General features: G+C 40.8%; 1 protein-coding gene across 1 annotated transcript in view; it reads left to right on the top strand.

The window, feature by feature from the left end:
* Window positions 1-7221: 7221 nt before the first annotated feature.
* Window positions 7222-14108, top strand: part of CEP85L (centrosomal protein 85 like) — a 157572-nt gene continuing 150685 nt past the window's right edge. Inside the window, exon 1 of the mRNA XM_003781627.3 lies at window positions 7222-7513. Within this exon, the coding sequence (XP_003781675.1) occupies window positions 7441-7513 (73 nt within the window). The 5' untranslated portion in view covers window positions 7222-7440. The remainder of the gene's footprint in view (window positions 7514-14108) is intronic.

Here is a 14108-nt window from a genome sequence, read left to right as displayed (position 1 = left end):
AAATAGTTAAATGTCAATTTACACATGATATTCATTAATTTACTCACATTTATGAATACACTGATTTAGATATGGTGCGTTTTCCCATTTTCATATTTAAGATGCTTATAATCATAATAATGTCATAACTATTGTTTTCCATTTTAATGTGATCTTTTAAATGTTTATTTATTTGTTTTTTAAATACACATTCTAGATACAGATTGAATTTGTATTAGGTTAAGTGACTTCTCCAATCAGTACATTGTTGGTCAAAATAAAGTAATTAAAAGAGTGACCCATAATATAAGCAACTGCAGAGACTGCAGTACAAAGTGACTCTAACTTTTCTGAGAGGCATTTTAAACAACCCTACCTCACCTCACAGCTCTCTATGTGTTTACACACTAGAAAATGAAAATGCTATGAAGGGTTATAGTGAAGTTGCTAATCTTTCACACTTGTCTCTAGTTTTAATTTTTTTGCCCTACTTAGGTACTCAATAAATAAATGCCAGCTGGATCATACTGAATATTTCATGTACTATCATTCTGTTTTTTATGTGTATTATTTCCACATCCAGAACAAAAACCCCACACTAAAAAAATTAGTTCCCCCATAAACCTGAAGCTTGTAGCTAGGTTTGTGTTTGGCTTACTGTATATATTGTAATACTTGTTAAAATTCCAGACCTCTGCTAAAATCTTAGCAAAGGGTCCACTCCTTAAATTAGCTCAGATTCCTGGGGATTGTGTTAGTGATGTTAACTCTATTTACAGTTCCAGAAATCCCTACATTCTTCCATTGTGTAAGCAATCTGCTGAAAATGCTTTGGAACGATAACTACCAATATTAATAGAGTGTATTGAACTGGATTCTCTTCTTCTACCTAGAAGGAAGTTGCTATGAAAACTATCTTAACAATTTAAAATTATTTGAGTAGTGAAGTTGTAACCAATTAATTATTCTTAATTAACTAATTAAAATCCTGTTGACCTCAATAAGTTTCACAAGTTTGCAATTTGCTCTTGGAGTACTTTGAATAGTGGTAAACTTTTCTAATTGGGGCAGCAGTTGCTAAGCCCAGCTCAGTCAGCCACCCTGGGGACCTTCTCCCCTGGAGTTTCACGTGCCCAAGCAGTATTCTGAGTCCCCTTACCCCTGTCATTTTCCTCAATCCTGCCTTCTCTGCTGTTCAAAACATAGGCACTTATCTATCAATATTTTATACAGTCTCAGTCTGTGTTGCCGTGTGCTGCCTTCCTGGGGTCTGCTCCTTTGTATGCTGTCTTCTCCTGGAAACACATCAGGCTTTATAGAACTGCCATTTTTCCATTTGAAACAAATAGACCAAAACCCAACTCCCTTCTATCTTTATCTTCCTCACAGATTATGTCAGTTGGGTTCCCTGGGAAGCAGATGCTCAAGTGGAGTTAGGAGTGTAAGAGGTTTCTTGGCAGGAAGCGGGGTTGGAAAGGTCCACCCAGTGGAGCACTGGAGACCAAGGACTGATGGTTAGAAGGCTCTGTATTGGAGGAAAGAATGGCAGGCCCCAGTACCTCTCATGAGCCCAGTCATTGGCTGGGGATACCCAGGAAAAGCATGAAGGAGGGTGACTATGGTTCATAATGATATATTGTATATTTCAAAATAGCTAGAAGAGAATAATTTAAATGTTTCTAGCATAAAAACAAATATTTGAGGTGACTGATCTCCTAATTACATTGGTTCGATCTTTATAGATTGCATGAATGTATTAAGCTATACCATGTATCCAATGTATGCATGTATCCATGTCTCTATTGTATATATTCAAGAACATGGTGGAATATATACATCTATTATATATCAATTAAAAAAAAAAAAAGCTGAGGCAGATCCTGCAGGTGCTAATAGCTGGATGTCCTGGATTCTGGATATTCCCAGCTAGTGACTAAGCTTGTCAGAGGTACTGAGGCCTGGCCATTCTTTCCAATACACAGCCCTGTAATCAGTCTTTGCTCTCCAGGTCTCCATAAGGTTAACTGAGATCTTTTCCGACGTGTGCTGTGGCTGGTAACCCAAATGTGTTCTTCATGGCTGAACATCAGGGTATGTCTTGAAGATCAGAGGGATGCACCTCCATGTTGCCTCACAGATTAATTCCTCCGCAGCAACACCTCTGAAATCTTAACCGTCAACATTGTACTTTCTTACCCTAATGTAAATCTTTGCAATGTTTTACTCCCTTGCTTTTATTATATTTGTTCTTTGATTGTGAAACTTCCATTCCTTTAGCCACTCAAACTCTCAACATTTCAGCTTTCTCTTCATTTCACTGATTTCTAGACAGGTTAGATCCGATTCCATACTGCTTCATTGATTCTGCAGAGAATATCTTTAAATTCTTTGTCCCCTTTTCCTAAGGGCTCACATTGGAAAACCTTGTTTGTCCATCTGCTTTCTTTATTCCTACACTCAAACTCCTGGCTGCAGCTAAAGAAAATCATATAGCACCATAGATTAATGTCATAGTTTCACATCTTAGCTGAACCCGAAACACTGTACAGAAATCCTATAATCAGTTAATTTCTTCTCACATAGCTTCTGAAGAAAAATCTTGTAATTTTTATTTTAGAACATATTCAAGAACATGGTGGAAAAAGCATGAGTTTTTGAGTCATATGGATCAGATTTGAATTCTAGCTCTTTCCTTGCTATATGGCCTTACCTAACTTTTCTGAGTCTTTTTTCCCCAATCTGTGAAATGGACCTCATACTGATTGTTCATGATCAATTGTTTTGAGGAACACTTAAAATAGGTAACTGGGTTAATGAGAAGACTTAAATCATTGGAAGTATATACTCAGAGGTTTTCCTGCTCAACAACTGCTGCCAACTGTACTCTACTGAACCTCCCCCCTTTCCACTGAGTACATCTCAATCCAATTCCATAGCATTTTGGACATTTTCAGTTACTCAACAGTCCTCCACTTGTGCAGGTTAGAGAGGAGTCTGTGTGGGTGAGTTTGTGTGTACTGAAGATGAGATCTGCTTTCCTGAACTCTACGCTTCCATCTTTCCAGTGTCTCAAAAGGAAGGCAGGGAAGAATTTATCTCCCTGTACACTGTCAAGGTTGCTGCACCCCTTTCTCTGTAAATGACTTTACTTTTTTTCATAGGCTCAGTATGACCAGGTGGTGATCACAGTAAGTGAGTTCTACTGACAAAGATGCTAGTCCTAAGAACTTCTCTTGGCTGAATCCCATCTCTCCCACTCTGCTTCGGTGGTCCATTTCTTACCTACATTCTTACTGGCCATTGTAACCTAACTCTGCAGCCAAAGGTATAGGTGGGACTTGTCATTTTCTGTACCTCTCAGGAATCAGGGACTTGAGATGAGTTTGCCTTCTTGGCCCATCTCCCAACTACTTCTTCTTAATTTTCCTTCCTTTATGTAGGTAGCTCTAGGAAGGGAATCACAGCCTAGAATGAATGTTTGGCTCTAAGTAATTCGAACATGTATAATGCTAATAATTCTCAAGCATGTATAATTTCACCATAATTCCTGGACTGATTAGTAACTTCAAGAGGTCAGGAAAAGGTATCAATACTTTACTCCATCCTGATACATGTAGAAAAATCATCTACAAATGATCTGGCTTATACCAATGAATGTTATTTTATTTGGGTGAGATACTACAGAGTTCCATTTCTAGACTGTATGTCTGTGTCACCAATATAGGTGCACAAACGTGCTGTTTTAAGTATTTTACAAATAGTAACTCATTTAACCCCCACAGCAGTCCTATGAAGTAGTCACTAATCCCCAAATTACAGATGAGGGAACTGAGGGACAGATGGGTAAAGGAACTATATAAGTCACTGTCATATAGTTGAATTATACCTGCTAGGAATCTAATTAAGATTTTCAATCTGTCTTCAAAAGAGAGTGTTCTTAATTTTATTATTTCTTTGTTCTAAATTATTTCTGGCATTACAACAACCTGTCAAAAACCTGATAACTTGTTTTTGTGATCTGGAAGAAGCTGTATATCACAGCCTTTGATATAGCCTTGACACAACAGAATTATCTAATCCTTACAATTTTTTAGAATTCATCCATAAATCTTTTCCTGTCTTATGACAATCATTCTTTAGGAACTATTTCAATTATTACTGGTTGGTTTAATTTCCCTACATATTGCATTTTTTAATTATTTCATATTTTTATAAATATAAAGGCCTCTTGAGTATTCGCAGTATTATGCATGAGTTTTTCTTCTAATTTTGAAATATCGTTTTTATCTATTGTTATATCCCTCTTTAGTTCTCTGGTTGATGTCTGTGCAATCTAATACATTTGAATCACAAAAATAGGTGTAAAATAGTGCCACTTAATCAGTCCTGAGATTTGTATCCAAATTTCAGAATTATGAGTGCAATTATTTGTTTTTCATTTAAAATAATGCCTTCTTTTTGGAATGTAACTTTTTCACATGACAGAGTCTCACTGTCACCCAGGCTAGCTCACAGCAACATTAGATTCTTGGGCTAAAGCAATCCTGCCTCAGCTTCTCTATTGTAGCTGGGACTACAGACGCATACCAATAAACATGGATGATTTTTTATTTTTAGTAGAGACGGGGTCTCAATTTTGCTCAAGCTGGTCTTGAACTCCTAATGTCATGTGATCCTCCTGCCTTGACCTCCCAGAGTGCTGGGATTATAGGCGTGAACCACAGAGCCTGACCTGGAATGCAACATTTTCAGTGAAGAATTTAATATAGTCTGGCATTAAATATGATTTTTTTAGTACTATTTTCCTCTTTTGCGACCTAATTTATATTTTTTACAAGTCCTCCCTCAAAGCATTAAATATCTAAATTTCATTGAAGCGACTAATGTGTATATTTACAAATTCACACACATGATTATAGACAGTCACTATTTTCATTACTTTCTTGTATTATCTCTGCTCAGCAGAACAATTAAGAAGACTGAGGTTTATCGAGGTTCAATTATAATTGTTTTTGCTTGTAAAATTCCCCTTGTGGTCTTAATGTACTATCACAACCAAATAAAAGCATGTCCGTTTACAACATCAGGTTTAGTAATGGCTAGGTCGAAGTCTTTAGGTTCTCTAACTTGTTATGATAAGTTTTAATCATTCTGAGAATCATAAATATAGGATATGTCATCCCATTTATACATCATTCATGTACCATGGACCTTGGGGGTTGATCAGTTTGTTGTATACTCAGAATTCATACAGTAATTAAAAGAAATGGATAGTTATAGATTACTTTAGCTACGTATTATTCTCAGTATTTTAATTACTTTAATTGCATTAGCTCTCTATCTGTCTAAATTTAATTAGTAGGGACACAAAGATTTTTACCTTTGGTGCCAACTGCCAAAAGAGGAACATGTTCTTATTTTTTTTTGTGTAACAGGTATTGAAATATTTTTACACAGCCTCAGCTTCACGTATACTTTTTGTGTGTGTGGTGGCATGCTCTTCACATTAGTATCAACACATAGAAAATCTGAGTAAATGATTTTCTTTAAAGAGTGGGTGGGAACTGACAGTTTTGAATAAGTGTTTAGGATGGAGTGGAAATTGACAGTTTTGAAATAAGAAGTGTATTTTAAACTCACAAAGGACCACGATGTTTCTGTAATATTTCGTAAATTTCTTAGAACTGTATCAAAAAGTTTGGTATTTATAAATGCTGTACCTAAAATGAGACTATGGTAACTATAAATCATGAAAAAACTATACTACAGTTGATATAATACTACAGTTTCTGATAACTTTTTATTTTTTAAAGTTTTAAAAAATCTATCCTATTCAAGTCAAATTAAGATAATGCATATTTAAATTATAGAAAGGAATTAATCACAGTTTCTGTCACTTTTTATCAGAATAGTTGCTCCTAAAAAACAAAAGAAAAAGAAAAAAATTAAAAAAAAAAAAAGCCAAACAGTTGCTCCTTAGCTAGTAGTATCTCATGATTTGGAGAAATAATTGGAACTCTATTAGAGTAAGACTAAATGTAAAATTACAATCAGATAAATTAGGTGATAGCATATACACCTAAATGTAATTGAAAGTTTTAAGCAGTACGTATTTCTCAATTATAGTGTTTTTAAGGAAAAAAATTACAAATACGAGGCCTTTGTTAGCAAACCTCCTGAAGAAGAAAAAGCATAACTAGACTGATAAGCCTGTCTAGGTCTGAGACTCCCCTTCTGGTTTACCTCTGACCCACCTGTCTTGGGCAGAGCCTAACTCCTACCGCAGTGCCCATCCATTATTTATTAAACGAATTGTTTTGTTAACTAAAGGTTGGAAAGATCATCATATTGCCAATGAGAAGTAAGATTTAAAAATAAAAGGAGGCTGCGCCTTTGTTCTTCCTCAGGGTATCTGTTCCTGCACTAGGGGTTCAGGCGAAGGCTGGACACTGATCAGGAGGAGCAACATGGAAGGTTAGCAAGACTCTCCCATTAGATACTTTGGTGCCATTTTGACACCGGGCGACTACTTTACCGAGTTCCAATAAGCACCCGACCTTTTTCATCCTTTCCTGCGTAATTTAAATTGCACACGAACTTTATGGCCACCCTGTATTTTGGGGCCTGTCGTACTCCCCCGCCCCATTAAATTAGTTAAGGAAAACCTATTTTCTATACCCAACGGTTATCCATAAACGCTGTTTGCGGAATGCACGATGATGATTTTAACCCCAGTCCCAATCCCAGGAGAGACCAGGAGGCCCTCATTCCCTCCTGGGTTGGCAGCGGTGGCGCGGCTGGAGCTTTCCGGTGTCTCTGTAAGAGAGATGCTCTGAGGATGTCAGCGATTACCCAAGGGAGGGGGACAGGATCCAGCCCTGGGCTCCGCCCTCTTCTCAACTCTCCGGTTAAAGGGTTTGAGAGGCAGCCGAGGGCCAGACTGCCGGTTCGCCGCCAGGGAAGACTAGCAGAAAAAAGGCAGCCTATCCGCCCAGTCGCACCCCGCCCTGCGGCGCCGCGAACGTCTTAAGTAAGCGCCTGAGGCCCCGCCCCCGGCAGCCCCAGCCCCGCCCCCTCGGCCCCTGCTGGGCTCGGGCTCTGCGGGCGGAGAGAACCCGCCGCTGCAACTTCGCCTCTAGAGCCTTTGAAAAGCCTGTGCTCAGCCGGGATTCGAGCTGCCGTCACCGCCTAGCCGCCGCTTGCCCGGCCGGGGCCTTAGCCCAGCCGGCTTGGCCATGGCAGCCGCCGCCTTTGCGGCTAATCTGGCTCCTGCGCTCTCGTCCCGTCGCTGAGCAGCCGTTAACCAGCCTGCCCACCCGCCCGCCTTTCCTCCTGCCGGTGCCGCCGAGGCCCAGGCTCCCCACGCCAAGTTTCCGCCGCCGAAGAAGCCCGAGGCGAAGGCGAGGGAGGACCGACGTGGGGAGTCGGGCGCCCCCGGCCCAGCCAGCCCTCTCGTCTGCGATGTGGGGACGCTTCCTGGCCCCGGAGGCCGGCGGCCGGGACAGCCCCGGCGGAGCCCGCAGCTTCCCGGCCGGTAAGGAACGGGACAGCTCTCGGGCTAGGGTGGAGGGGTCGTGGCGGAACGCGGCGCCTCGGGACCCCGCCGCCGCTCCCCTCCCTCCTCAGGCCTGCCTTCCCCTGGCCGCCTCGCCGCCGCCGCGCGCCCCGTTTCCTCCCGGCAGCCTGACATCTGGCGGGCCGCGACCCCAGGGCGTCCGGCCGCATCCCGCTGCACCAGCGTAGCCACCGCTCCACGTCCCGGCACAGCCCCAGTGCCCGCGGCTATCCGGCTCGCCTGGCTCCCCTCGGCTTCGGCTTTGTTGTCCTCTTCCTGTCCTCCTCCGTGTCCCTCGTGGGGTGTATGCCCGCCGTGATAATGAGGCACGCCAGCCGTTCGCGTGCACCCGGGCGGGAAGGTCGCCGCGACTGTGCTGCGGCGGATCAGAGGGACAGCGGTTCAGTGCCCGCCTGCCCTCTGTGGGGCGCGGGCCTGGGTCCGCTGTGCCGGCACCCGCAGCCGCTTTTAGGGCGCGTTCTGGGGCGGTAGGAAGCTGCTGGTGATGGGGTCACGGTAATTGAGCCCTGGGGGAACTTCAGCCAGTCAGTGGAACCTGGTGGCCGCCCCGCAGCCCCCTGCAGCGTAAGGGGAGGGCACGTCCTGCGGGAGCCAATGGACCTTTGAGCCTTGGGTGTATTAATCCGTTTGCTTTAATCTGGCCCCTTCAAGGAAAATTAGGGGTTTGCTGTGTTGCGTATGTGCGGGGGGACGTTCGTGTAGGACAGCCATTTCATGCATGCATTGCTCAGAAGTTATGTAGGAGCCACCAAATTAGGATAAATCTTACTCTAATTTGGGGTAAAAAATAAGGCTTGGGTTGTCCGTGACAATTTAATTTTAATTGAGTTGCTGAGAGTTATATAGGCCTTATATCCGGAAAAATGCCATGTATGCGTATACCCCCAAATTTCCCTACAATGGGCTCCTGTAACCTTGTAACCTTGCTCCACAAAGGGTCTGTGCTGGACTTGTGTAGCTTACATATTTTTGTCTACGTTTTCAAAGCTATCATTTACAAAATAAAAAGGCAGAAGCAGCATTTGGAAGGGGTCTTTTGATGGTAATATTTTCTGCTACTTAAAAAAATCTGGCATTAACCCAGATTGCTGTTGCAATTTCAAATAATTCAATTCTATGACAGTTTAGATATTTGTGATTTGGTTTTTAAAAACAGACATATATACATTTTTTAAAATCCAGAGTTAGGTTTGAAATCGTGTACTGAAGTTTAGCCCCGTATCACTTTTAGAAATAATTGAATTTAATGTAGAGATGATTTAATCAAAAAAGCAGAAAATTATTTTTTTCTAAATTGTGTACTCTGCTCCTATGAAGGAGACGACAGTTGAGTGGTTTCTGAGCTTACCAGAATGTTGGCAAATCTCGCCATCTAAGTAACTTAAGTGATTGATATTTCAGTATCCTTAGGGGCTGCCGGGAGTGGTTTTAATTTATCTGTACATGTCAGTAGCCATCTGTAATGTCTTTGTAATCCAAACCTCTTAAAATTTACTTGTGATAATAGTAGCTTGTTTGGAATAGTAGCTTATTTCAGTGGAAGCGACTGGAAATGATGTATCCATTTTTCCATTGTTTTCTATGAAGAAGAAAACAAATTATTAAACAAATTATTATTTAAAGTTAAGTGACTGAAGGACTTTGATGTATTATATCACAGCCTCTGGATATTTGCTATGGTATAGAATATAGTGGAAGCATATAATTTATATCCTCAAACCCAAGTTTAAGGAATTTGGACAGTGTATCTTTACAGAAGCAAGTATTTTATCTCAGCTTTGACCATGATAAAACCATTGGCAAATCAGGGTGCCTTCCCAATAAAATAATTTCAGTTATAGCCTGAGAATATGTAATTATTATGTTTCTTTATTGTTTTCTTGAACTAATACGAACGTCTAAAGTTATTTTAAATAATGTGAAGTTTTTAAAAGTTATACGGTAGGTGAAGGTGTGGTATCTTTAGCAAATGAACAGATTGTGGAGGTCAAGATTTTGACCTCTGAGTTGATTCATGTAGGAATCTTTTTCCCATTTGGGAATTTGAAGAAATTTTGTATCTTTGGAATATTGTTCATTATTTCTTTGAGCAATTTTAGGACTTGTCTGAAACAAAGGAAACCAGTGTTCTTACTGAATTTATCAGCAATCTTTTGGTCCTGAGGGCCAATGTGAGGGCAGGGATAAGTAATTCATTTCTAGCATTAAAATGAGTTTATCTCAATATGTCCGTGTCCTGAAACTGGTTGGTTAGTTTGTTTATACAAATATGTGGCTGGATTAAAGGGAAAACCACAGATGGCATAGAACCAGCTTTCTAAAAAATTAGAACTTTCTTCTTAAGGAAACGATGGTAAAAAACAAGAGTTAAGTGTGGTTTGAAAACTATCGGACTTTTGGCCTTTGCTTGAGGATTTAATGTTGTTTGGATTTATCTATAGTTTTTCAGCTTTCCCGTGTAATTGTGTTAAAAATAAAAAATAAGTATTTCCTTATATTTCCATACGAAAGTCATAAAATCTCCTTTCCCTTTTATATTGGCAAGTGTGGTTAGTAGGCTAATTCTAAATAGGACAAGTAGTGGTACGTATTTTATGCCTTGAGTGCATTTGAGGTTACACTATTCAAAGTGTATATTAGTTTCAAAGTTGGGTGAAGGGTGGATATATTTCCCTTAGGCTTTAGAAATCTAGAATGATAAAGTGATATTTTGAGTACTTACTAATTTCCAGTTATACTGAATCTGTTCCTTTTTATAAATGATATTTAAAAAATGGTCAACCCTTAAAACATTTTGAGGTAGAGTATTATACTTTTAAAGGGTGCTAAAATGAAAATGATGTAGGAAACGTTTGAGCTAAAAAAAAGTCATTTGTTCATTGCTTTGCGCTTTACATCTGTCTGTTCTTAGCTGAAGCATTGCCATAGTGTTTAGTGTTTGGTGATGTCATAATAATAGTGGTAATAACTGACATAATTACAACAAATAATGTTTTCTGCTATAGTTCTGAATTAGATGGACACAGAGTACTATGGCAACAATGAAACAACTCTTTAGCCTAACCTCAACTGGACATGTTCTTTCATAATAGACATTGGGGGTTGAGGGGTGAATCTCAACTTTAATAATGACTTTTGTGAAAAGAACTTGATTAATAATTGGAATTCAATCACTTCTTGGCTTGAATGAAGCTGGTAAATTAATCTGAGGCCAAGCAATAAATAGTGAGTTGATAATCTCATGTTGTGAATATTTATGTGTGTTATGAACAAAAAGATTGTAGAGAATCATGGTTTTTCTGACTGGATAATGTGTGTATGTGTACTCTGTGTGTATGAAGTGTTAAAAGTCTCTAGTATTTTCATGACTTATAGCTTAAGTAGTTCCCACAAATTATGTGTGAAAATATCAAGAATATGATCATCCATGTAAATTTAAGGCACAAGATATTAATTATTATTAATACTATAAAGATTTTCATATTTTATACTGGCAAAATGGTATTCTAAAAAGAGCAATTTATTATCTAAGGTTGCTTATTTTAAGAATGGGAATGATCAACATAAAAAGAATGTCAAATTGCTTTCCATACCAATATTTTACTTCCTGTTTTTCTTTAATTAAAAATTGTTATACATAGTTACCATTCAATAAAAAAAAATTGTTACTTAGCATAGTACTTAAATTATTCTTTCAATAAACGCTGTGTGCGAGGGATTGTACTAGGTTCTGGGGGATGGGTCATTGGACAAGAAAGATGAAATTGCAGTTCTAAGGGAGCTTTCATTTTAGTGGAGAGGATACAGTCAATATGTAAACAGTTAAAGAGATAATCCAGCTAGTATTAAATACTACAAAGAAAAGAAAACTTGACGAGGTGGTAGAGGATGGGCAGAGTTACTTTGGGTAGGTTGGTCAGGGACGGCTTCTCTGAGGAGGTGATATTGCTCTAAGACCTCAAGGATGAGAAGGAGCCAGGCATGAAGGGAGGAGTGTTCAGGTAGAGGGAACAGAAACAGCAAAATCTTCAGGGTGGAAATGAGTTTGGGGAGTTTGAAGAATTTTGGAAGCCAGTGAGTCTATAGAGCTTAGTGAGCAAGAATGTTAAGTGAGGAATACCTGACAATAATTTTAGGAAATGTAAGGAGTTTGGATTCTGTTCTGCATGTGAGAGAAAGCTCAGCTGTGAAAAGGCAGGAGAGGTGACCATTTCACGCAGGAGCACACCAAGTGCCAACTAGGAGGCAGATACGCTTCTGTGTACTGGGGACAGGGAACAGACATTCTTTATCCTTGGTGTTTATAGTCGCTCTTGGCTGTTCTGTGGGGGAAGATATTGTGGAGTGATAGGGCAAGAATAGCAGCAAGGAAGCAGTTAATTAGGTAAAAGATGATGGCTTGGATTAGAGTCATTAAATTAGATTTAGAGAGAAGAGGATGGAGTTGGAATATACATAAGAAATAAAGCTGATGAGATTTACTTATGGCTTGGAGGTCCAAGTGAGGGAAAAAGGAGTCAAAGAAGACTTCTTAGTTTTGGCTTCAATAATTATAATGGATAGTGGTGCTATTTCCTGAGATGGGGAAGGTGAGCAGGGTGGGGTGGGGGGAAGAGTGTAAGGAAGATAAGTGGAACTAAGAGTTCTGTTTCTACTGTCTGAGGTTTGTGATCCTTTTAAGAGGTTCAGGTGAGATATTGAGTAAGAAGTTGGGTTTATAAGCCTAGAGCTGTGAGGAGACCATTGAGATGGAGAGAGAGAGGAATTTGAGAGTTGCCTGGGTATAAATGGTGTCTAAAAGGTCATGGAGCTGGAGCTGGATGGATCACATGGAGAGATGGTTATAGAGGAGACAGCAGAGGGCCAAGCCCTGGGACACTAACATTTTTCTGTTCAGGTGGAAGAAGGTGAGCCATCCAGAGACTGTGAAGGAGCAGCCAGGGAGGTCAGAGTGAATCCAGGAGAATGTGGTGTTTCAGAAGAGAGGAGACTGAAGGCAGGGTGTTACCAAAGGCTCATGCTTCCAAGAGGCATGTAAGATGACTGAGAAGCAAATGGACCAGTGTCACTGGGCTTCAGGGGGAGATTTAAAATTTAAAGCAGGTGGAAATTAGAGATTGATCCAGTAATCTCTTTTTATCACACAAAGATTGATATGTAGGGGTTTAATAAATGCTTGCATTCCCTTTATCAGTTCTCAAGCTAGATGACCAACTGTCTGGGTGTCTGCCACTTTCAGTTTTAAAATTAGGGGAAGTGTCCTGGGTTTGCCCAGGACTGAATGCTTTATATCAGATGTGGTGGAGCCTTGACCAGATTTCTCTGCCCAGAGCATCTGAACTGGTGTTAATGGTGTTCTCTTCCGATCAGGTGGGATCAGACGTTAGTACTGTATCTGTATCTAGTTTTATTTCTTGCTCTTGTTAACCGCCCTCCTGTCTGAGAATCTTAACTCGGAATAGTAACTCTGCTTCCTTTTTTTTTCTTTTTTTTGACACAAGGTCTTGTTCTATCACGCAGGCTGGTCTTAAACTCCTGGGCTTAAGTGATCCTCCCACATCAGTTTCCTGAGTAACTGGGACTATAGGCACCAGCCACTATACTTGTCTAATTTAAAAAAAAACTTTACCGACAGGTTCTCATTATGTTGTCCAGGCTGATCTTTATTCCTGGCCTCAAGTGGTTCTCTCTCAGCCTCCCTAGTAACTGAGACTGTAAGAGTGACTGCGCCTGGCTTTGCCTCTATTTTTGTTTTTCTCTTCCTGTGATAAATTATAACTTCACTAGGGTAGGCCTAAATTAGCTCAGGTGGTTGATAGGATAGTAGTTAGAGAGTGAACCTGCCCTTCTTTACATATTCAATATCTAGTAAGGAAAACTTGATTACTTATTTATTTATTTTTTGCAGTTTTGGGGGCGGGGTTTGAACTCACCCCCTCTGGTATATAGGGCTGGCGCCCTACTCCTTTGAGCCATAGGTGCCACCCTGGATTACTTTATTGATACTACTTCTTTCTTTCTTTCTTTCTTTCTTTCTTTGAGACAGTCTCACTGTGTTGGCCTCGGTGGAGTGCCTTAGTGTCACAGCTCATAGCAACCTCCAACTCTTAGGCTTAAGCAATTCTCTTGCCTCAGCTTCCCAAGTCTGGGACTACAGGTGCCCTCCCTGACCCACAACGCTTGGCTATTTTTCGGTTATAGTTGTCATTGTTGTTTAACAGGCCTGGGCCTGGTTTGAACCTGCCAGCCTCGGTGTATGTGGCCGGCACCCTTGTCACTGAGCAAAGGGCGCCAAGCCTGATACTCCCTTTTTTTTGGAGACAGAGCCTCAAGCTGACCCCCTGGGTAGAGTGCCGTGGCATTACAGCTCACAGCAACCTCCAACTCCTGGGCTCAGGCGAGTCTCTTGCCTCTGCCTCCCAAGTAGCTGGGACCACAGGCGCCCGCCACAACGCCCGGCTATTTTTTGGTTGCAGCCGTCATTGTTGTTTGGCGGGTCCGGGCTGGGGATTCGAACCTGCCACCTTAGGTGTACATGGCTGGCGCCTTAGCC

Source organism: Otolemur garnettii, unplaced genomic scaffold (assembly GCF_000181295.1).
Source record: "Otolemur garnettii isolate 467f Iridium unplaced genomic scaffold, OtoGar3 scaffold00002, whole genome shotgun sequence".
In the NCBI taxonomy this organism is placed as follows: Eukaryota; Metazoa; Chordata; class Mammalia; order Primates; family Galagidae; genus Otolemur; species Otolemur garnettii.
The sequence above is the reverse complement of the archived record's forward strand: the minus strand, read 5'-3'. Positions and strand labels throughout refer to the sequence as shown.